At 38.0% G+C, this 23,145-nt stretch overlaps 1 protein-coding gene and 1 pseudogene across 16 annotated transcripts in view; both read right to left on the minus strand.

Annotated features, from left to right (window-relative positions):
• Cobl (cordon-bleu WH2 repeat protein) overlaps positions 1-23,145 on the minus strand; it is a 276,860-nt gene that overhangs the window by 111,866 nt on the left and 141,849 nt on the right. For all 16 annotated transcript variants that reach the window (XR_007341762.1, XM_048786625.1, XM_048786627.1 and 13 more), the window contains one exon: positions 21,606-21,779. Coding sequence is in view for 15 of the 16 variants with exons in the window: in XM_048786625.1 (XP_048642582.1) it covers positions 21,606-21,779 (174 nt within the window). In the remaining variant the exon portion in view is untranslated. The remainder of the gene's footprint in view (positions 1-21,605; positions 21,780-23,145) is intronic.
• On the minus strand, positions 2,117-8,243 carry LOC125611550 (annotated as a pseudogene).

Genomic DNA, 23,145 nt, shown 5'->3' on the forward strand with positions numbered 1-23,145 from the left:
AGAATGACACAGGAAGATGTATCAAGTGCAAATGAATACTGAGAATATATGAAGGGAATAAGGTATGAGCCATACTTAATAAGGTTTTATTATTCTATTGACTATTAGAAATATGTAATAAAAAATAAAAACTTTTATGAACTACCATTGTTATTAGTTATAAAATTTCCATTAAGAAATCAGACTTTACTAATTTTTTATAGGTGCACTAGAATTACACATAATAGTGGGATTAATTATGTTATATTCATACATGCACATAACAAAATTTGATCAATCTCATTCCTCTGTACCTTCCCTTTTTCTCCCCACCTCCTTCCCCCTGATCTACTTGTTCTATTCTACTGAACTCTGTTCTATTATTATTTTAATTTTAATTAGCATTATAATGATATATAAAAGAGGATTCATTGTGTTATCATACATAGACATAGCAAAATTTGGTAGATTTCAATCCTCACACTCCTAATTTTGTCTAATCTCTCTCCGATAACATTCTATCCTCTGTTACAAAGCATATTTTATTAAAAAGTTTTTAGTGATGGGAAGTTTTTACTTTAACCCCAATCCCTAAGTCAAAGTTGCCAAAGTGTCTCCTTTTTTTTTGTTCCTTAGCAAAATAGAAGGCTGAACAGAAACACACACACACACACACACACACACTCACCACCTATAAAGAATATTGTGTTTCTTTTGTTGTTGTTCTATCTACCAAAATAATAGATTTTGAAACAAGACTTTTTCTATGGTTGAATGAGTTCTTTATAAAGAAATCAGTCCTTTTCAATATTATTCAAAGTAATTTCTTTTCCAAACCAAAAATGTGTTATTTGCTATTCTCAGCAATTCTAGTTTACTAGCAATGTTTCAGTTAACTACAAATATGAAACAAACTTTAATTTGTTGGTATCAAGTGTGCTTTTCTCCGCATAACCTAAGTCTGTATATTTTACACTTATTGTCTAAAAATAATTAAGAGCCCATGATAGGGTTGAAATATTACCATATGACCTAAATCTAGACACATGTTGCTCTTTGACCTCTTCAGTTGTAGGACAAACAAAATGCAAAGAGCAACACTGGTAGATTGTGGTGAGCCGTTCTAATTAGACCGTGGCCGCCATTAGAAGATGGCGCCGGCTTCCACTGTGGCCTGTGATAAACAACTCCTAATATGGAGAATTGGCACGCAATCCCTTACCACCCTATGAGAAAGGTCCACGTGGCAGCTTAAGATTGGTATGCTGGAGGCTTTATTAGGTTGTGCTTGGGCGCTCGGCGGCGGCGGGTCACTAGAAGATGATACATGAATCAAGGCCTGAATAAACTGCTGAAAGAAGAATCCTGTGTCATGTTTTCCCTTGCCGGCGAGGGGTCGAGGCAGTAGATGTGCCTGTTTTCTGGGGTTTTCTATCTGATCTTCCCAACACTCAGTGATGTACATAGTAAATGTCTGAGGGCTGGTTCTCATGTGTTCCAAGTCCAGAAATAGTGTTCTGCATTGAGCATTTTCCAAAACAAAAACCTCACACTTGGAGAAAAATTAAATAATGAAATAAATCCTAGTTAGTCAGAAAGCCACACTAACACTACTTCTATAAGATTACAATACTGGAGAGTTTTACACAAAACTTATTATATTATACTTATTGCAGTTCAAAAAGGAACCATACGTTATTTCTACTAATGCAGTGCCATAATTTGTTCACAAGGAGGCATTAAGAAAATGCTCAGCAAGGCTCAGTATAATTTTAATGCATTTTCCTATTTGAAGGAAATGCATACAGCAGTGGACAATGTCATATAGCTGTGGACAATGTCATTAAGTATTCCATGGCCCTAACAAACAATTTCCATAACCTGGTCTGCATCAGTGATATATACAACTATTAAATATTTTCATGAAGTTCTCCTCTTGTCACAGAAATGTTTGTGAAGATCTTTTTAAATCAAAGATGTGAAAGAAAAGAGGTCAAATACAGGAAAAAAAAACAGAATCACCTTCCCTCTTCTTTTTTTTTTTTTTCATCTAGCATGTAGCAAAAAAAAAATAGCAAAAAAAAAAAAAAAAAAAAAAAAAAAAAAAAAAAAAAAAAAAAAAAAAAAAAAAAAAANAAAAAAAAAAAAAAAAAAAAAAAAAAAAAAAAAAAAAAAAAAAGAAGGAAGAAAGAAAGAAAGAAAAAAGAAAAGTCTAACCCTGTAAAATTTCTGACAAACACTATGTCCACCAGTCCTTGAACCCAAGTTTATCCTGATTTTCAGCCTTTGTAGTGGGGTTCCTCTGCTTGGAATTGGCTCTCCTGGGGGTGTCACATGGCCACTTATTCCAAGCATTTAGTTCTTGGCACAGAAAGGAAATCTCTAATAAAATCTGCCACACTGTTATATCACTGTTAATAATACCTTCAATTGAGTTTCCTTTTATCATGGTAGTATTTACTATTACATGTCTCTACTTCTTTACTTTCTATTTTCTATACCTCAACACCACCTCCATTTGAATAATCTTAGCTCTCCTCTTTGGCACATAACAGGCACTCAAAATATTTGGCTGAATGAATTAATGATAAATATTCACTGCAATTGCTATTACCACAGTACTCAACATGCAATTCAGATATTTTTTGGTTTCAGCTTATGTCAATTTTGATATGTTCTATTGTTCAATAAGTTTGTTCATTTCATGTAATAAATTTGTTTTTATTTTGTTCTACTTTTTTATCTCAAGGTGGAATCACACACTTTTAACCTTTCTTCTGTTCTAATATAGCATTTAAAATTATAAATTTCCCTCTCAGCACTGCTGTAGATGCATTCTACAAATTTTAACATGCTATATTTTCATTTCCATTCAGTTTTAAATAGTTTGTAATTTGTTTTGTAATTTCTTCTTTAGCTTGGGTTATTTAGAAGTGTTATTTAGTTATTAAATGTTTGGGGTTTTCCTAGACATGTTACTACTGTGGATATCTAATTTAATACTTCATATATTTAAATTCTTTAAATGTATTGAGCTTTGTTCATGAACACAGCATATTTGTACCAAAAAAGAAGGTACATTTTGTACTTGTTACGTATATTGGTCTATGAATTTCATTCAAACTGGAAGTTGCTAGCATCATTCAGATCCTCTATCTCTTCACTGATTATTATTATTATTATTTTGTTTAATAATAATAAACTGTTCTGAAACACTATTCTATTTGAGTTTGCCATTTTCCAGTGTGACAGTTAGTTTTTCTATTTCTCCCTCTAATTCTGTCAATTCCTTTGCTTTTTGTACTAGCTGTAAGTTTCTTTGCCATTTCCTTTTGAAAAGTCAAAGCCATCTGAGTTCTACAATAATAAAAGACCATCTTTGCAAGAAATATTTTCAAGCCACTTGAGCATTAGTGGGCATTCACACAATTAAACTTAGGTTTCCAAAAATGTGTACACTTGGAAGATCAACCCCCACACACTGTCTTTTACTACTCTGAAAAAGTCTTTTCTGTCTTAAATGTCAACATATTTCTGTGGACATATCTCAGTTTTATGGGTGCTGCATCGAAAAGCATCTGCAGTCCAGGAACAAGTAGAGTGTCCTTTTCAATGAAGCTCGGCAACACTGGCATGGAGAATGAATCCTTCAATTCTCCCTGGCCAAGGGCCCACTTCATAAACATAAGCATTTGTCAAACTGCCAGTTTTTCTTACAATTTTATCTGTCAACCTCAAATCCAGGAGAAGCGTCTAGGAAAACCACTTCTCTGCTTATAGTCTGAACAACTTAATAATTTCTTGAATGGAGAAGTGCTGAGTTTCTGGAGGTAGCAATGAGTCAGCCCCTGGAAATACCACCTGCACCTTTTCCATTCTAAAATCTGATAACACTCTTTCTTAAAGTATATTTTATATGCTATCCATATAGCCATGTCAGTCTTCCTAAATGTATGGTTTATCTAGTTTCTTTTTCTACCCATTCATTTTTAACTAATCTCCATGTCTTATTTAAAACAGGTTTCTAATAACATTTTATGCATTCTGACAATCTCTTTTTTTTTTTTAGGTGGAGTATTTAGACTACTAACAAGAAATATAATTATTAGTATGGGTGTATTTAGGTACTATTTTATTGTTTTCTGCTTGTTTTATTTATTTATTTTGTTCCTTTGCCCCCACTTTGCCTTTGTATTTTAAAAAAAATTATCCACTTTTTTTTTTTAAGTTGTGACTCTTCTCATTATTTTATCTAATGACTGCTCTGAAGATTGTTTAACTTCTACAGTCCACTAAGATTAATTACAACACTCCATATCAAGCGTGGACACATGGCTATCATGAGGTCTCTCCATGCTCTGTGCAGTAACTGTCATATATATTATGTTTACATATGTTTTAAATCCCAAAGGAAAATTGTAATCTTTTTTAAGCAAACATTTATAGAAGAAATGAAGAGGAGAACTAATCTTTTATGTTTACCCAGAATATGATTTACCTTTTGAATGCTCTCCATTTCTTTCCGAGAGTCCAATTATCCACCTACTATACTGTGCTTTCCACCTGAAAGTTCCCCGTTTATATTTCTTTTGTGGAGCTCTGATAGCGATGGATTATTTTTCTTTTATCTGAAAATGTCTTCATTTTGCCTTCTCCATGAAGGACATTTTTGCTGGATATAGATTTCTGAATCTATGGTTGTTTGGATCTTTTAGCACCTGAAAGTTTTTCACTGCCTTCTGCCTTCAGTTGTTTCCGATGGAAACAGTTTATAAAATGTTGTTGCTCTGTATAATTTATAACTTTCTCTGGTTGTTTATAAGATTTTCTCATTACGTATGCTTTTAAGCAATTTCACTGTAATGTATCTTGGTGACATAGTTTTCCTTTATTCGTTTTTATTAAACTTTTGAACATATAAATTGTTTCACAAAATCTTTGAAAATTTTTGCCTTTGTTTCTTCAAGTATTTTTTTCTTATCTTCTTCTGGGACTCTACTGACAACTACCAAGCCTTTAGGTAATGCTCCATAGGTCTTTGGGGTTCAATAGTTTTTTTTTTTTAATCTCTTCTCATAATTGAAGATTTTAATTTTGATCTATTTTCAACTTCACTGCCTACATACTGTTGTTAAATATACCCATGAAATTTTTATATAAAATATTATGCTTTTCCATTTTAGAATCTTTTTTGTAGTTCTTATTAATTCTGAGATTTTTCTCTTTTTTCCTTTATTATAAAATAATTTTCTACTCTGTCATTAACCATAGTTACAAGCTATAGTAAGATTCGTATTTGTTAATTCTAATATCTGGATCATCTAAAGGTTAATTTTTGGTGACTGTCATTTTCCTTGGAAATGGTTCACATTTTGATGCTTCTTTGTGTTTTGCCTTGTATCCTAGACACTGTGAATATTATCCTTAGGAGATGCTAGTTTCTCTTATATTCTGGAAAGTAAAGAATATTTCCTTTTCTTTTCTTCTCTTTTTTTGACAGTAGCCTTGCCGTAAATGTGAGCTGGTAATTCTTTTTTGTTCGCAGGCAGTTAGCTGGTTGGTTTCACACTTAAAATACTACTTCTTGGTTGGCTAAACAGTTTAACTCTCCTGTCCTTAGCTTGGCTGCTTAAAGCCTGTCCCTTTCATGTAAGATTCAAGGATTAGCCACTAATCTGGGCAGAATTTAGCTAAAGAATTTATGAACCTGACTCTCTTCTTTTTAGTATTTTCTCCATTTCCATAGGCTGATGGTTCTCCTGAATTCTGACTCTGAATTTTCAAGCCAGAAGAGTTGGGGACCATGGATTATTTTCTTGAGTCTACATGTAATTCAGTGAGTACTGTATTAACTTTCTAATGATGCATAACAAATTAGCATAAACTCAGTAGTTTAAATGCACGTGCACATATGTGTGCGTGTGCACACATACACCCATTATCTCATAATTTTCTGGGTCAGGAGTCCAGGCACAGCTGATCTAAGGCCTCTGCTAAAGGTCTCACAGGGCTGTAGTCATGTGTGAGTTGGGATGCACTCCTATCTGGAAGTTCGACTGGGAAAGCTCATTGAGATTGCTGGAAGAATTCCTTTCATTGCAGCTATAGGACAAGGGTCCTGGCATTTAACCAACTATGGACTGAAGGCTTCCTCAGAGGCCACCTGCATTTTCCTCGCACATGGCCCTTTTCAAAGTTAATAATATGACAGCTTGATTCTCTGATGTCAGCAGAAAGAGTCTCCTTCCAGTCTGTTAAGGTAGAACCTATAAAAACTGTCACCAAGTGGGGCTAGGGTTGTAGCTCAGTGGTAGAGTGCTTGCCTCGCACATGTGAGGCCCTGAATTCAATCCTCAGCACCAAATAAAAAATAAAATAAGTAAAAGTATTGTGTCCATCTACAACTAAAAAAAAATATTTTTAAAAATGTCATCAAGGGCAAGAGATTCAAACACCTTTTCTATATTCTATAGATAGAAACAAGCTGAAAATCACAGTGCACTCAAGATGAGGATATGAACTACTGGGGGTCATGTTAGGGGATGCTGGCAACAGAGACTAAAAGTTCTAAGAGCCCCTATAATCTGGGGCTCTTAGAGGGTAAGTAACTTCCTCAGGATTGTACAGGTTAGTTTTAGTGGAGACTGGGATTCAAATCAAAGCAAAGCCTATGTCCTCCCAGTATCCTGTCCACATCCAACAAGCAAGGCTATGCTCAATACTGTTGGGACAGTCTGGATTCAGCCAGAGGTCAGTCAATAAAAGAAGCACAGCATCTGCAAATCAGTGCTGCCCAATCTTTCTGGAGCCATGTGAGATGTCAGAATGAAGTCTGCAGCTTACAATACCCAAATGTGAAAGTAGTTTCCTAAGTCTCAGATTCACCTGAACACATTTTATTTCCTAAAATATAATTAAAATCACCAGAGGTCACATTGCCAGGAAAGTTCTACAAATGTCAAAGTATACTTCAGAGAAATAAGTGTTAAAACACACCTTCCGAAGTTAGAGGGACATTATCCGGCCAGCACAGGTTGTATGAGGATGAGAATAATATTGAAACAGTGTGACTCTATAACACAAGGCCCAGCTTTCCATGCCCTCCAAGCCATGAAAATGTCAATGTGCAGGAAAGCAGCCAGCTCACTTCTCATTTTATCAAAGAAGTCCTCCCTAAAATGCCACACTCTAGTGACAACTAAAAATAGATAAGAATCTAATCTCCTTCAAACCAACACTTGCTTCTTTAACCACAAGTATCAGAGCGGAAATGATCCATAAACAAAAGGTAGATGCTAAGCAACTAAAATAGCTGCCATTTCCTTCCACAGCACACTCTCAGGATCAGCCGCCCTGTTATTTCTACCAAGGAACTTCCCTCGTGGCCTGTTTTCACAGGCTCTACACTGGGAGGCGAGACGCCACAGGTTCTCACGAAAGTTTGTATTGGAAAAGAGCTCAATTTCCTCCCATGCCCCTGGACACAATGCCGTCCTCACCTTCACCATCTCCCAAACAACAGAGACACTCCTCTGCACCTCCTCTTCCCCAGCATTTTAAAAATGATTGTTCTGTACTCTCACAAATGTTGTGTTTATGTTTCCACAGCTTAGAATATAAACAAAACCTCTATTTGGCTGTTTATTCCAAAAGAAATCGGTACAAATTCAAATACATAGTTTTGAGCTAGTTTGGTTAATTTACTAAAAAGGCAGATATACTTTATATTTGGAGCATTTATAGTTTACATGACACAATTATTATTTGTAGAATGGAGGCCCAAACACAATTTGACTAGACCCAAAAGAATCCTATTTGTTTTATTCTTCATCCCCTCAAGACTTGTGAAGTCTCATAAACTATATGAGCATATAAACTGAGTTTTGGAAATTAGATGGAGCTAATAAAGAAAGAAGGCAGAGAATGGACAGATATCCACATTTAAGTTACATTTGGTAGGTATATTTACAACATATTTGACTTTGGTACTTCATATCTTTTAATATGAGTCTCAGACTTGTTGAGTTTACATATCTTTGGAACTAGAAAGCCAGATGAAATTACTTCATTTATTTAATAGTTCCATCAAGAGAATAGTGTTCATAGAACAAGAGCCTAACATCCCTTACAATATCTTGCCAGTTTTTTTTATTAGTTGTTCAAAACATTACATAGCTCTTGACATATCATATTTCATACATTTGATTCAAGTGGGTTATGCACTCCCATTTTCCCCCCATATACAGATTGCAGAATCACATTGGTTACACATCCATGTTTTTACATACTAGTGTCTGTTGTATTCTGCTGTCTTTCCTATCCTCTACTATCCCCCCTCCCCTCCCATCTTCTCTCTCTACCCCATCTACTGTACTTCATTTCTCTCCCTTGTCTTTTTTCCCCCTTTCCCTTCAGCTCCTCTTATATGTAATTTTGTATAACGATGAGGGTCTCCTTCCATTTCCATGCAATTTCCCTTCTCTCTCCCTTTCCCTCCCACCTCTCACCCCTGTTTAATGTTAATCTTCTTCTCATGCTCTTCGTCCCTACTCTGTTCTTAGTTGCTCTCCTTATATCAAATATAACATTTGGCATTTATTTTTTTAGGGATTTCTTGCCAGTTTTTTAACAAAATACCATGTATGAAGGTGAACCAATTTTATACCATTTCTGCCAGATGTTCTAACTGTATTTTTTTTACCTTCAGAACAAACAGAATGGACTATTGAGAAAGAGCTCCATGCACTGACAGCAATAAGAAACCATCCTATTAAAAAATTCATTGAGCCAAGGACATTGGCACATGCCTGTAATCCCAACAAAACAGAAGGCTGAGGGAGGAGGATTGCAAGTTCAATGCCAGCCTCAGTAACTTAGTAAGGTCCTAGGCAAGATAGCAAGACCCTGTCTGATAACAAAACATAAAAAAGGGTGGGGATGTAGCTCAACAGTAAAGTGTCCCTGGGTCCAATCCCTAATATCCATCACCCCCACAATCTAGCGAGCTGTTAATATTGAAGCAAGAAGAAATTCTTCCATCAGGATTTGTATAACTGTATTTAATATGTGAGTTTTGACCCTTACACAGAAAACACACGTCTTCCCTGTCAGTGATGGATAAATAAGTAAGCTCCTCTGCTTCAAACATTCCCTGTGTGAGAATTCCCATGTTAAAAAAGGTGAAGTTGGAACAGAATACAACAGTTACTAATAGGGCATTATGTAATAATGTGGATGTGTAACCGATGTGATTCTGCAATCTGTATTTGGGGTAAAATTGGGAGTTCATAACCAACTTGAATCTAATGTATGAAATATGATATGTCAAGAGCTTTATAATGTTTTGAACAACCAATAAAAAAAATTAACAAAAAAAAAAAAAGGTGAAGTTGGAAGTCATTTACTGAGATGGTGCGCTGTGTGTCATGCCGTCACCTCACTTACAGCAGCCCTGGCAGAGGCTGCAGGACCAGACTCACCCTGCAAGATCCCCACTCATTAACTGACATTCATGGGACTCTCTTTAAACTGATCAGCATCAATGCAGATGGCTCCATGCAGGAAAGATGTCAGATGAGCCTGTAATGTGTCCCTTACTAGGTGTGGTAGCAGCACAATGACCCCAATTCACCTTTTTAAATTCAGTGCCCTCACTGTGTAAAATGAAGACAGCAACTGCACTGACATCATAAATGTAAACATTAGGTTACATGAGATGATGTACATAAAGATCTTCACATAGTATCTGAGAACACCACAAGGACTGAACTGTTGTTCAGTCACTGTAATTGCAATTATATTTGCCATGGAACCTTCACCCTGGGACCAGCTGGATGAGGGGGACTTTACATCCAGCAGCCATGGAAAAGTCCTGCTAGTGAACGTACTTCTGACAACAGCATTTCAGGGGTGTTTTGTTTTGACCTTTTCTTTCTAATTAACATATAATAATTGTACATATTTGTGGGTTATAGCTTGGTAGTTCATTACATGTATACAAATATAATGATCTAATCAGGGTAATTAGCATTTCTATCTCCTTATAATTTATTTCTGTTTGGAGCCTTTAAACTCCTATTTTCTAGTTCTTCATAGAACATATAATAGGTTGTTGTGAATTATAGTCACCCCACAGTGCTATAGAACACTAGAATTTATTAATCCCACGTAAATGTATTTTGGTACCCATTACCTTTCATTGATTTAATTTCTCCAATTGATTTAGCAATTAAAACACTACCAGCCAGGATGGATACTCCTTCTTTCTAGGATTTTATCCATGATGTTTATGTCACCTACTGGGAAAGACTTTGAAAGGACATCTTCACCCAGAATAGTCTCTGACCCCTGATCATATGGCAGATAGCCCTTCCAATATGGATGGTTTCCTGGGGATGGGGATATGAGTGGGATCCTAAAAACTATTGGGAAATTCTTATGGGTCTGGCCACTGACATTCTTTGTTGCACATGCCACCATCTCTCAGGGCAAAGGCCATTCTTTGTGTTTTGTAGGCATAAATTGTCTGCTCTACCTAAATACCAAAACTTTTAAAGGATTAAGGTTTATTCTTCCTAGAATTTCTTTTGATCAATAAAACTGCTTTGCATATAAACAAAAACTCAATTTCCTCTTACTTATGGACTGAACTGTGCCCTCCCAAAATTCATACACTGAACTCCAACACCCAACACTCTGTTTGAAGATAGGGCTTTTAAAGAAGTAATTAAGTTAAGCTGAAATCATTAAGATGGGCTCTTATGGCTCTTATCCAATATGACTGGTGTCCTTATAAGAAGAGGAAGAGACACTAAGGATGGGCATGCACAGAAAAAAGGCCACATAAGGACAGAGCAAGACCAGGAAAGAGACCTCAGAGAAACCAATCCTGCTTATACCTTGGATCTTAGACATCCAGCCTCCAGAACCATGAGAAAACAAATGTCTGTTTTAAAAACCACCCTAACAGCCTGAGAAAACTAATACACACTAATTTTACTTAGTTTGGTAATGGTAAGGGAGTCATATTTGGTAAAAATTCAGACTGTGATGTTTCCTACAGAGTTTTTCCTTAAGCTAATGCTTCAGCTTTGCTCTTTAGATTGCTGTCATTACTTTGGGAAGATCACTGTGCCCTTCTGTGCCTTATCACCCATCATATGAAGACAAAAACCCTATCTAGTATGGACATGGGGAAGATTAAAGGAGACCATTAGTCAACACTAAACATCACTTTCACATCGTATTTTGCCCACATATTAGTAGCTCCTCACTCCAGCTCTTCCTGTCAGAAAATCCTTTCCTATATGCGACCAAAACAAATTATTCTGAATCTGTCCTCTGAATTATACAATGAGGCCCATCTCCCGAAACCCTCAGGACAGGAACTTAAACATCTTAATGTAGCTACTAAATCTCAATGAATCTTTAGTTTCTTCAGCTAAAATACAGTGCCCTCCATATCTGTGGGTTCTGTATCCACAAATTCTATGAACCACAGATCAAAAATATTCAGAAGAAAAAATGTGCTCTAAACATGCACATATTTTTTTCCTTGTCATTATTCCCTCAACAATACAGTATAATAACTATTTACATAGAATTCACCTTGTGTTATGGCTTAGATATGAGGTGACCTCCAAAAGCTCATATGTGAGACAATGCAAAAAAGTTTAGAGGTGAAATAATTGGGTTATGAGAGCCTTAACCTTATTGGTGCATTAATCTACTTGAATCGATTAACTGGGTGGTAAATGTAGGCAGGAAGGGTGTGGCTAGAGATGGATCCCTGGGGTATATATTTTGTCCCTAGCAAGCAGCGTTCTCTCTGCTTCTTTGTTGCCATGTTCTGAGATGCTTTCCTTCCCCAGTCTTCCACTGTGATGTTCTGACCCACTAAGGGCCCAGAGCTATGAAGTTGGCCATCTATGGGCTGAGACCTCTGAAACTATGAGCCAAAAAAAACACCTCTGACTGTTCTTGTGAGACTTTTGGTCACTGCAATGAAAAAAATGATTAAAACACATGTATGAATTAGGTATTATAGAGGTAATCTAGAGATGAAGTAAAGTATAATACAGGATATGGAAAGGTTATACGCAAATACCACACTATTGCCATTTATATAAGAGACTTGAAGCATCTGTAGACGTTGGTATCCATAAAGGGACCCTAAAGCCAATGCCCCATGGAGACCAAAGGATATCTGTATACTAATCTCTGCTATTTTTAAAATAAATGATAATTTTCAGACTCTTCAATTCCCAGAATATTCTCCTCTGGCCTGCTTTTAGTTATTTTCCTCTTAAAAATGGTTTTCAGAAACCCACTTTCCCAATGCGTAGATATAAGCTGCCTTCATAGACTGTGACTATTTACATCTGAATCTGATAATCAGTCACACTCTTATTAGGAGCAGCTAAGGCTCCTATACCTCTTTTGTAGCCTCAAGTAGCTGCCAACACTACCAAATACCTGAGCTATTTTAACTTTTGATGTAGTCAGTTAGCTGGGAACCTCCATACTTACACTTGCCACCTAAAGGACCCCAGGGTCAGCCTTGAATTGGGGAACCTGGGAGGGATCTAGAGATGGGCTGACTCTCATGCAGAGTCCAAAGCCTGGGAAGGAATACAGGAGTGCCTGATCTGGAGGCCATGAGAGACCCTGGCTCAGCCTGCACAAGCATAGCTATGAAAGCTGTCTCACTTTCACAGTGAGATTGGCCCTGCTTATAGAACCCTCTGCCCTTCCCCTGCCTCATCTATTTCCCTCCACCCACCTGCAGTTAGATCAGCATGTCATGCCAAGTCACAGACTGGAATAAGGTGTACCCTTCATGATGTTTTCTTGACACCTCCCTCCAAAGGGGTGATTCGTTCATCATAACCACAATGGCACCTGAGTATTCTTAGCTGTTTTATCTTTGAAGTAATTTATCTGCTCATAAAATGCATACTGAGGGTCCACTGTGTGCAAGGTGTTATGCTTGAGGCTGGGACACAGAAGGAACAAACTATGGCCCCAGTTTGGGAAGTTAGTGAGCCATGTGAATGGCAAACATAGGCTGTGTGCTCAAGGACATGGGGCCAGGGGATGGGCTGTGGATCTGACAGAACATTGTCACTGGTGGCCCCACTACATGTTGGTATGCCAGAAACCTCTGCTAAGGAGAACTCTGAGATGAGCTAACAACATGAGCCATCAGTGCAAAGACAATGAAGTAGAAAATCACAAATAAAAAACACATTCAGCATCACAATTCCTTGAAATAGCCCATCATGCCAATGGGGAAAGATAGCAGCCAATGAAAGAAATTATGCTCAAGTTCCTGGGCTTGTTATGCTGCCATCTACAACCAGAAAGCAGAGGATGGCTTGTGCCTCAGGAAATAATTCTGTTATTATCTTGAAGGAAACCAAAATACCAGGGAACAAATCAAGAAGACTCTGCCCTCTGCTGAAGGAAAGACAGTGGGGGAAAGTGCATTTTCTTTGGACACAGAGTCACTTGCTGAATCTTGCTTTAGACAAAAAAGCAGGGGGTTGGGCGGGGGACATTGTTGTGAGAGAGAGCACTTGGCCTCCCTTTTGTTCAGAGTCAGACTTTCAAATTTTCCAAAGACAGAAACTTTCACAATAGGCGCCCAAAATCACAGAAACAAACACAGACAAGTCAAAAGGTCTGCAGGAGGGCAAGATGCCATGAGGGAAACCTCCCTCCCTTCCTGCCTGAAGGCTGAGTTTTGTGGAACTTGGGGAGGTGCTTTTTCAGTGGAAGCTGCCAGAGTAAAAAGCCTGATCTGACCCCCTCAACTCTTGTGGGGCGACAATGTGTTGCTGAGTTACCATCCTCTGGCAAAGCACCAAAGGCTAACACCACTCGTGCATTGTTTCTGACCTTCAGGGAATACAGCCACTAGAAAATGAAAAGGAAACATTGCTCCCACCCCAGGTGTTTCAGAACATAAAACTGAGTCATTCAAGTAAGCTTGGGGGAAATGGAAACACTTGTGCCACATCTGAAAGGATATCTTGACAGCTAGTGTGTGTATAATTTGAGGTAGATTCACCCTCTAAGGCAGGTCCCTGGGTATAAAGAGAGCCCCATTTTGATGCAGATACTTTCTTCTTCCTAAGACTTTTACATTTGTATACAAAGTCTGAGAGGGAATGGGTCCCATGCCCTAAAGCCAGATTCATTCAGCTGCTCTGCTTTTGCAGGTGGCGGAGGAAGTGTCCAGGCTCCCAGGCTAAGACAGCAGACACCCTGAGGGGCCCAGCAGGATAATAGCAGCTCAGAGGCCCTTGGCTGCAGGTCTCAGACTGGAGCTTGCCTAGTCTGGGACTCAGTTTCCTTGACTCAATGGAAGAAGGGACATAATAATTAAGAAACTTTCCAGGTTATGTCAAATGATTTCTGTGGAAGCATTTTATAAATGGCATAAAAGGTGGGACTCAAACTCAATGAGTATATGCTATTTTAAAGAAATAATATTAAGAGGCACTGGAAGGCAAAACTGAATGGAAGGACTTGAACATCCAGAAAGGAAAGGGAAAAGGCTAAGGTGGCAGGAAAGCAGCAAAAGAAAAGAGAGGAGGACTTACCAGGGCTTCCCATTAAGTACCCTCCCACTTCATTTTCAAATGGTGTGCAGCTGTTATCGTGCCCACTCCACAGATGAGAAAGCAGAAGCCCCAGTTAATTGTACAGCAAGTGGCAGTGTCTGGCCCATTCAGGCTCTTCTTCCCACCTCCCCTCAGCTGTCAGGACCCTACCTCCAGCCTTGTGCAGGCTCAAGGAAACGGGGCTGTGTGTGACCCTTCCTGTGCCACTTGCCTTCCTCAGAAAGGATGGAACAGTGAGTGAGTCAGGAGCATCTTTGAAGGGCTGGTCACTCCCTGGGGCCTGTCCCAGGGCAGCAGCCAAGGTCTGCCCAGCATGCAAATGTGACTCTGCTGTGTGCTTTTCCCTCCTACCTGTTTCCATATAAGCTGCCCTTACACCTCCACACATCTAGGCCAATAACATCATTCTCTATTTTTGCCAACTGAACTTTCTGGGGCTCACTGACAGCTCTTTTCTGTAGTGAGAATCCAATATTCCAAGCATTGGCCAAATCCAATACCATATTATTTGAATACTTAGTTTCCTAGGCAAAGAGATTTCTTAGCTTTTTGCATGTAAATTCCTAATATTAGTATTTTTTACTTAGAGATTGCCTTAATTTGTCAGGCCACAATAACAAAATACCATATAGGCTTGGAGGTTTACAAACAGCAGAAATGTATGGAAGCCCAAGATCAAAGCATCCACAAACTTCGTGTCTTGTGAGGGCTCACTTCTCAGTTCACAGATAGCACCTTCTTCACATAGTGGAAGTGGGAAGACAGTTCTCCAGAGTCTATTCTTATGAGGACACTAATCCCATCACAAGAGTACCACCCTGATGACCCAGTCACTTCCCAAAGGTCCCTTCTCCTAATTCTATCACCTTCTGGGTGAAAAGATCCCTATAGGGACAAAAACATCCAAACTATGGCAAGGATGATCTTTAAATGTGTGTTTGAAAAATAAATCATACATATGTGTATTAATAAATGTTTACTGATAGGAGAAACAGAGTGTCAGATACAGGAGATGTACCAGTAAAAAATGTCCTACCTCACTAGAGACAGGTAGGGGGCTAGAAGAAAAATTGAACCAAAGAAAGTAATAGAGAATAAGGGGAGGGGTGGCCACTGGAGTCTATACTCTTCCTGGCCAAGTGGCCTTTGGTGGCTGCCAGGCTGTCCCTCTACTGGTGCATCCTCTCTGTACAGCAGTGACAAGAGCACACCAGAGTGACTCCACTTTCATAAACAGACTTTAAGCTTAAGGATGATCAAATGGACACTTCCATTCTTGATGAAATGCATCCTGGGAGTCCATTCAGCAGAGTTTCATGATTTCCCATAATATTCAAGTTACTATATCTAGAAAATGGAGTTTTAAGTAGCTTTCAATTAAATTTGTATCCTACGAGAATCATCCCAAATGTAGGAAATGTTGCATTTCTGTGTCTATATTGCAGTGATATTAATGAATATCAATTCATGCTTTCAGGGGCAGGGCCTTGTGCACAGCAGATGTTCAACAAATATTTATTGAATCCATAAGCAATTTTTTCATAGAAAACTCCATATTGGGTTATACTAATATCTGATCATAACACCAGCCTCCATCATTTCTCATTTTGAAAGCCAACATCACTAGTTACTTTAGTCTTAAGGCAATAAACCTGAGATAACATAAAAATGTTATCTCATGGGTGATCTTACCCTAGATCATGTAGGAATTTTATGGTGTAGAATATAATGAATGCAATATTTCAAATAACTTAGAACAAAAGGAATTACTTTTTATTACAATAAAATGGATTTATACTTTGATATTGGCACAAAACAGGTATACAATAACTATTGACTAAATAAATTAATAAATAGCTGCTTATTATATCTTTATGGATAATGATAACAAAAACTAGACAGCATAGCACTGTCTAGCAAATTTCTACAAGTTACTTATTTTAATCAACTGATATAAATTTTAAAAATATGGGAAAAATAGCTACTGTGATATGCAGTGTTCACACAAATGTAGATGTAGTCCAGGATGATAATTACAGTTTAATTTCAATCTTTACTATACAAATGGAGTCATTTCAGGAAGGATCACTTGATAGTATTCTATCCTCCTTAAAAAGAGGATACTTAGACTTATATGATGGGCAACTTGCATCTCTTGATTCTCTGAAAGTATGCAATACTGAGTGGAGTGTTCAAAGTTTGCAGCTAAGAAAGGAAGATACCACTAAGGAAGGAAAGATGCTAGTATTAAATAACAATAACACAGTGAGTCTGTTCCAGGGGCTTGATAATTTTTTAATTGTACATTTGGTCCCTTTTTAAATATTTTTAAAATATACTTTGCCATTTAGTTGACTCAGGATCCTGCCCTGGGCCATAGAGCCCTCACCCCTTCACTCAGCCCTTCCTGCTCAGGAACAAGGCTGCTCCTGTCCCTCAGTGTACATGGCCAGCACTCACCTTCTCCTTTGTACTGACTACAATCCTCACGACATGAGGTACATGGGTGATCTTACCTTAGGTCATATTTCCGGTGACAGCAGAGTTAGGATCTGTACTCAGTGAAGTAGAACCAGGGCCACATCTTACTACCACAGCAGGCACCTGTCGATGCTGCTTATTGCTCTTATGTACAGAGGAGGAGACTCAGTGTTGGAGAATGAGTATAGAATGCCCACCAGGCATGTGCATAACGAGCAGTGACCAGAGTGCAAGTGTAGCATGCAGAAATCCCAGCAGTTGTGCAGGGCCATGTTCTGGGTGGGAATCAACTATAGCACAGGGCAAGGTCAAGGGAGGATAATGTGGGTCCTCAGAAATGAGATGAAGGAAAATCCTGCCCAGAACAGACAATGCCTTTGTCCCCCGCAGAGGAATATTCCTTCAGTCCCAGAGAGAAGTGAGAGCTACTTACATATTTAAACATATAACTTTAGGCCTCAGTTCCTCTATGGTAAACTGGATACTCATCCCTGGGTTTCCTCAGGGAACTGGTTCTAGGCTATCCAGGATACCAAAATCTGCAAATGTTCAAGCCCTTTGTACAAAGTGGCAGTGGTGTTATGCACATATAATCTACTCACATTTTCAGAATACTTTCAGTTATCTCTATATTCCTCATAATGCCTAATATATCGTGAGTGCTATGTAAACAGTTGTATCTTTTAGAAATAATGACAAAAAAATCTGTACATGTTCAGGACAGATGCATTTTTTTCCCAATTATTTTTTATTGAGATTGGTTGAATCTGCAGATGTGGAACTTGTGATGTATGAAGCCAACTCTATAAAATTATTATTCTGCAGCATAGATTTATCCAGACAACTTTCCTGCTGCAGAATCTCTTCATAGCTATACATTTGATTAGTAAAACTTCTGGGTAGGCAGCTAATGGACATAGCATTCTGCAGAGTGGTGGTTCTCAAAATGGGGTTGGCCAGAGTGGCAGCTGAGGTGAGTCACTTGCGGACTTGCTAAAATGAAAATTCTCCCATCCTTCCCAGACCAATTGAATCAGTACATTGGCGGGGCCTGGAAATGTGTTTCATGGTCCTGGTGTCCACCTGTTCAAGTTAGAGAAATACTAACCCAGCATATGGCCTATAAAGTAAACAATGTGTCATTTCTAGCTGAGAGGCAGAGGGCAGAGCAATGGAATGCCAAAAAGAGAAGCTTAATGCTAGCCTGAAAGAAAATGTGGCCCTCTACCCAACCGCCTACCCACCATCTTCTTAATTGCTCCTCAAACAGGCTTACACATGGGTACCAACACTGATCTCTCAGATTCTCACACCTCTGGGGAAATCTCTTCAGAATATACTTTTAGGAATAACAAATACTAATGATCAAATTATGAGTATGTCATAAGGTAGCCAATACTGATATAACAATTACACTTTTAAAATTTGTATGTATGTATGTATGTATGTATGTATGTATTTATTTATTTAGGTGGTGCTGGGGACTGAACCCAGGGCCTTGTGCATGCAAGGCAAGCACTTTACCAACTGAGCTACATCCCCAGTCAATTACATTTTTTTTTTAAGTTTCTGATGAACCAGAAGATACCTAAAATTATTCCACCTTTAAGGCCTAAATAAATTAGTACTGAATTTTTCTATTGACTTGATAAGAAAACCCAAGCATCCTCATTTTCTTCTAAACTAGTAATGCACTGGAAAATAAACCTTTTCTCCTTATTCAGGATATTGGAGTTAGTAACAGTTGCATAAAAATAAGGTTTTCCAAACAAACATCTTATCTTTATATGGAAGGAAGTTCATGAAGAAGGAATTGACGTTTTTCCCCAACAACAACAACAATACATTTTTGGGTTCCTTTCCCAGAAATTAGTAAATAACAAAATACCTTTCAATAAAAAAACAAGCATGTTCATAGCAAATACTTAAATCTAATCCATATGCCATTCATATGCTTAAAAAAAGAGATGGTTTCCATGAGCCAATTTCTCCACTCATTCTGTGCCAAATGAAACAGATTTCAGTAAAAAGCTTTTACTGCCTCAGAGGGAACTCTGTTCATCCTACAGAGCATAAAATACTATTTATTTTTCATTCAGAATTCCCCACTCTCTACTTACTGTACATTTTCCCACTCAAGCAGGCTTTACCTACTCTGAGTAAGTGCAGTAATGACAGAAATATACAACATCTTCTTTAGATGGAAGAAATTTTAAAAATGCTAATGCGGCTCAATATCTACCTTCTATCTCATTAAGAAAGTGTAATTTTTATTGAAAAAGAATCCTTACATAATATTGATCCTAGAATTCATAATTTTCACTACTAAAGAAGTATCTGTCCCAACCAAAAGCAAAAGGACATCCCCAAGAGTATGTAATTGAAAACATGTTGTTGATATGGTCTGTTTGTTATGAAAAAGTTCAGAATCTAAACCAAGCAAATTAAAGAGATGCGCTGTGGACAATCACAGGAAATAGCTTCATATTCTGTTTCCATCATTTAATAATGCAAGTGAACAATAGAATGATGTACCATTTCTAAATAAATTTCCTTTTATCAAAACATAGCTACAATATCATGGAGAACTAAAAATAAATGATTGGCATTAGAAAATGTCTGAGATATGAAAATAAAAATATTTTCTCGTAAAATGTATTTCATTACAGGCTTTTGAGATGGGTTTCTAAGGACACGAATAAAAGGTCTGTATACGGGAATAGGGGGTCTTTAAGACATGAGGTTAGGGACACTCCTGGAAGAATAAAAAAATATGACCAGAAGATACACTTTCAAAGCAAGATGGAGATAGATGGATACACATCCAGACTGATAAGGGTATCAAGCAAGATGTCAAAACTCTGCCACTGAGATCTACTACTGCAAGTCCTAACCAAATTTAGACAAACTTAGTTTCTAGTACATTTTAAGGAAACACCACTTCATAAGTAAGCAAAACAGTATCCAAACCTAAAGATTAGCCATGCTGTGATGCTCTTGTGTATTATGATGCAACAGGCAGGAGTCAGAAAATAAAGTCCATAAAGAGAATGAGCAGACCTTCAGTGTGCCTCATGTGATGGTGTGCAATGCAAGGCATTCTGTCTGCCCACAAAGTGGGGATTCAGGTCATCAGAAACATGCTGTTCTAATGAAGAACAAGGCATCTTTACCTCGCATCTTGACGGCCTTGGGAAATTCTGCTTATCAAGAGTTTAAAGCATAAGTCCAGCCTTCCTGTCCCTGGATGTGGTCTCTGCCACACTTCGCCCAAATGAGGACAGGTTGAGAAAAATAAAAACTTTATGTTTTGTTATGGTGCCACATTTGTTATGGTGTCACATTCTAAGCTAAGAAAAGAGAAGTTGCTATTGTCCTCCCTTATGTGTGAAGGAAGGGCTAGACCCCCTAGTAGATGCCTGGAACCCCAGACAGTATCAACCTCAATATACATTATGTGTTTTCCTATGATAAAATTTCACCTTTTCAATTAAAGGAAGGACTTTTCAGCTTCTCTTTAGCATATACTAACTGCCAGCATTGCTGTCTTTGTAGTTTGGGGTCATTATTAAGTAATAAAAGAGTTACTTGAATACAATAGTGACAGTCAATCCTGACACAGCTACTGTTACTAATGGGCAGGTAGCATATACAGTATGAATACAGGAATATCCTGGACAAAGGGATGAATCATGTCTGAGTCAGGACAGAATGTAACTGCAAGAGCTCTGCTATGCTACTCCAAAGAGCATGCAACATAAAATTTATAAACTGCTTCTGGAATTTTCCATTTAATATTTATGGATGTGGTTGACCACAGGTAACTGAAACTGTGGAAAGTGAAACCACGGTTTGACTGCACTGTCAAATAATGCCCTACCCTTGGAAAGGGAGGGTTTATAGTTCAAATAATATATCCTAGCATCAGCAGGAAGCTGAAGAAAAGATAGCTGAGTGAAGACCTCAGTGAAGGAACTCAGCTGCTGAAGACAAGGCTTTCCCCATCAGTACCTAGGCATTAAATTGCTCTAGAAATAAACATCAAAAAGAAAGCTTCTTAAATACCAGGCCTCACAAAATTAATTTCATATGATACCGACAGCAACTTGATAGGCAAAAATATCCTCAGCTTTCTGTGAACCTAAATTATTTGGGGCATCACTATTATATATTATCTCTTTTACAAGCTTCAGATTCCTAAAGGCACCTTTTTATCTGTGCACATTTCTCATTGAGCAGTCACACTGATGCCCTCAAAATTTCACTGTGAAAATAAAATATATGTTCATCAACAGGCATAGATCTTTAATTACTCAAGGCTCCAAAATAGTTTCCTGCCTTCAATAACTGAAGGAGAGTGGTATCTCACCTTTATGTCTAAATAAAGCTCAAATGTTCGCCCTGAACACTCTGCTTGCTAAAGCCACAAATATGAAGTGTTTCCAAGGAGATGCTGAGAGTCAACTGGGTCACTGAAGAGGCTCTGATCATGACAGTCAACCACACTCACTGCCCTACCTTTTCAGATGTCTTGTCTTGAACCAGTGGCCCTGCCCTTGGAGGAGGAGGGGCTCTGCGCTTCTTCATCTCCGACTTCACAGACACCCCAGAGATGTTGCTCAGGGAGAGGGATGGACCCAGCGTGAGGGAACGCGAATGCACTGATGGGGAGTTGGGTGTTGTTAAGCAGCCCTGTTGGGGAGAGACAAACACAATCTTAGCAATGAGTTGACCCTTCTGGACAAATGCCCAAACCTGAAAACAAAGCAACAAACCATTCACTCAAAAGTCTAATAGCATCTATATCCACTGAAAGGCTTGAATGACTAGAGCAAAACCTCTATTTTCACTTTCCTTGGAAAATTATAGAGAACATTACCTTAAAGACTTATGCTATAAGGTTTATATTCTTACCCATAAAGAAAATGGCAAACTTTTTAAAGCTTTGAGAACCTTTTGTGGCTAGAATCATTTCAATATTCCCATTCAACCCATAGGTATGAGCTAGCTTCCATAAAACTTTAACCTATCATCAGATGGGGTCGTGGACACCAAAGAGGGGAAGGAGCAGATCAAAATGTACATCTTACTGGAGAAGAACACTAAGAAGTTTTTCACCTTCTGGTGGTTTCTTCTATCAGAAGTTATGAAAAGTGATGGTACAGGGTAAGGGTTATGTTTTAAAGACTCTTTCTGACCATCAGAAAGAGGACTGAATAACATAACAATGAAATGAAAAAACTGCAACCCAACATACTAACTCAATGTTCTCAAGGAGCAATCCTCATACCAAAGGAACAGGCTAAAGGACCCAAAACATTTTTTTAATCCTTTTTCTTCCTAGGGTCTGCCTGATAAAAAACAAAAACAACAACACACACACAAAAAAAAAAACAAAACAACAAAAACAAAAACAAAAAAAAAACAAACATGTGTCTATACAGAAAGATCAGCTAGAGAACTAGCAGTCTAGGGCCATGCTCAGCCCTGGTACTTCTACTTATACACATTTACTGATGTCTTAGCACTTGTAACCCTGGACATAGTCCATAATGAATCAACACAAAAAGGTGGTAAGCCACAGATTGTGGAGCAGTCAAACTGTCCATGTTTGATTTCTGGTGTGTCACTTATAAGTTATATGACCTTGGGCAAGTTTTTTTTTCCTCCCTGTCTCAGTTTATGTCCCTTAAATTTGGGGAAAATAGTCTCTATATTGCAAAGTTTTATTGTAAACTAAATGGGTTACTACATGCAAAAGAGCTTGAGGGAATCCTTGGCACAAAGTAAGCACCCAATATGTGTTAACTACTATGATTATTCTAAAATGGCTTATTCAGAACTTTCTACCCATTAAAATGTGAGCTCAGCCAGGTGCAGTGGTGCATGCCTATAATCCCAGCAGCGGCTCGGGAGGTTGAGACAGGAGGATATTGAGTTCAAAGCCAGCTTCATCAAAAGTGAGGTGTTAAGCAACTCAGTAGACCCTGTCTCTAAATAAAATATAAAATAGGGCTGGCAATGTGGCTCAGTGGTTTAGGGTTCAATCCTGAGTTCA

This window comes from Marmota marmota, unplaced genomic scaffold, assembly GCF_001458135.2.
Source record: "Marmota marmota marmota unplaced genomic scaffold, marMar, whole genome shotgun sequence".
Lineage (NCBI taxonomy): Eukaryota > Metazoa > Chordata > Mammalia > Rodentia > Sciuridae > Marmota > Marmota marmota.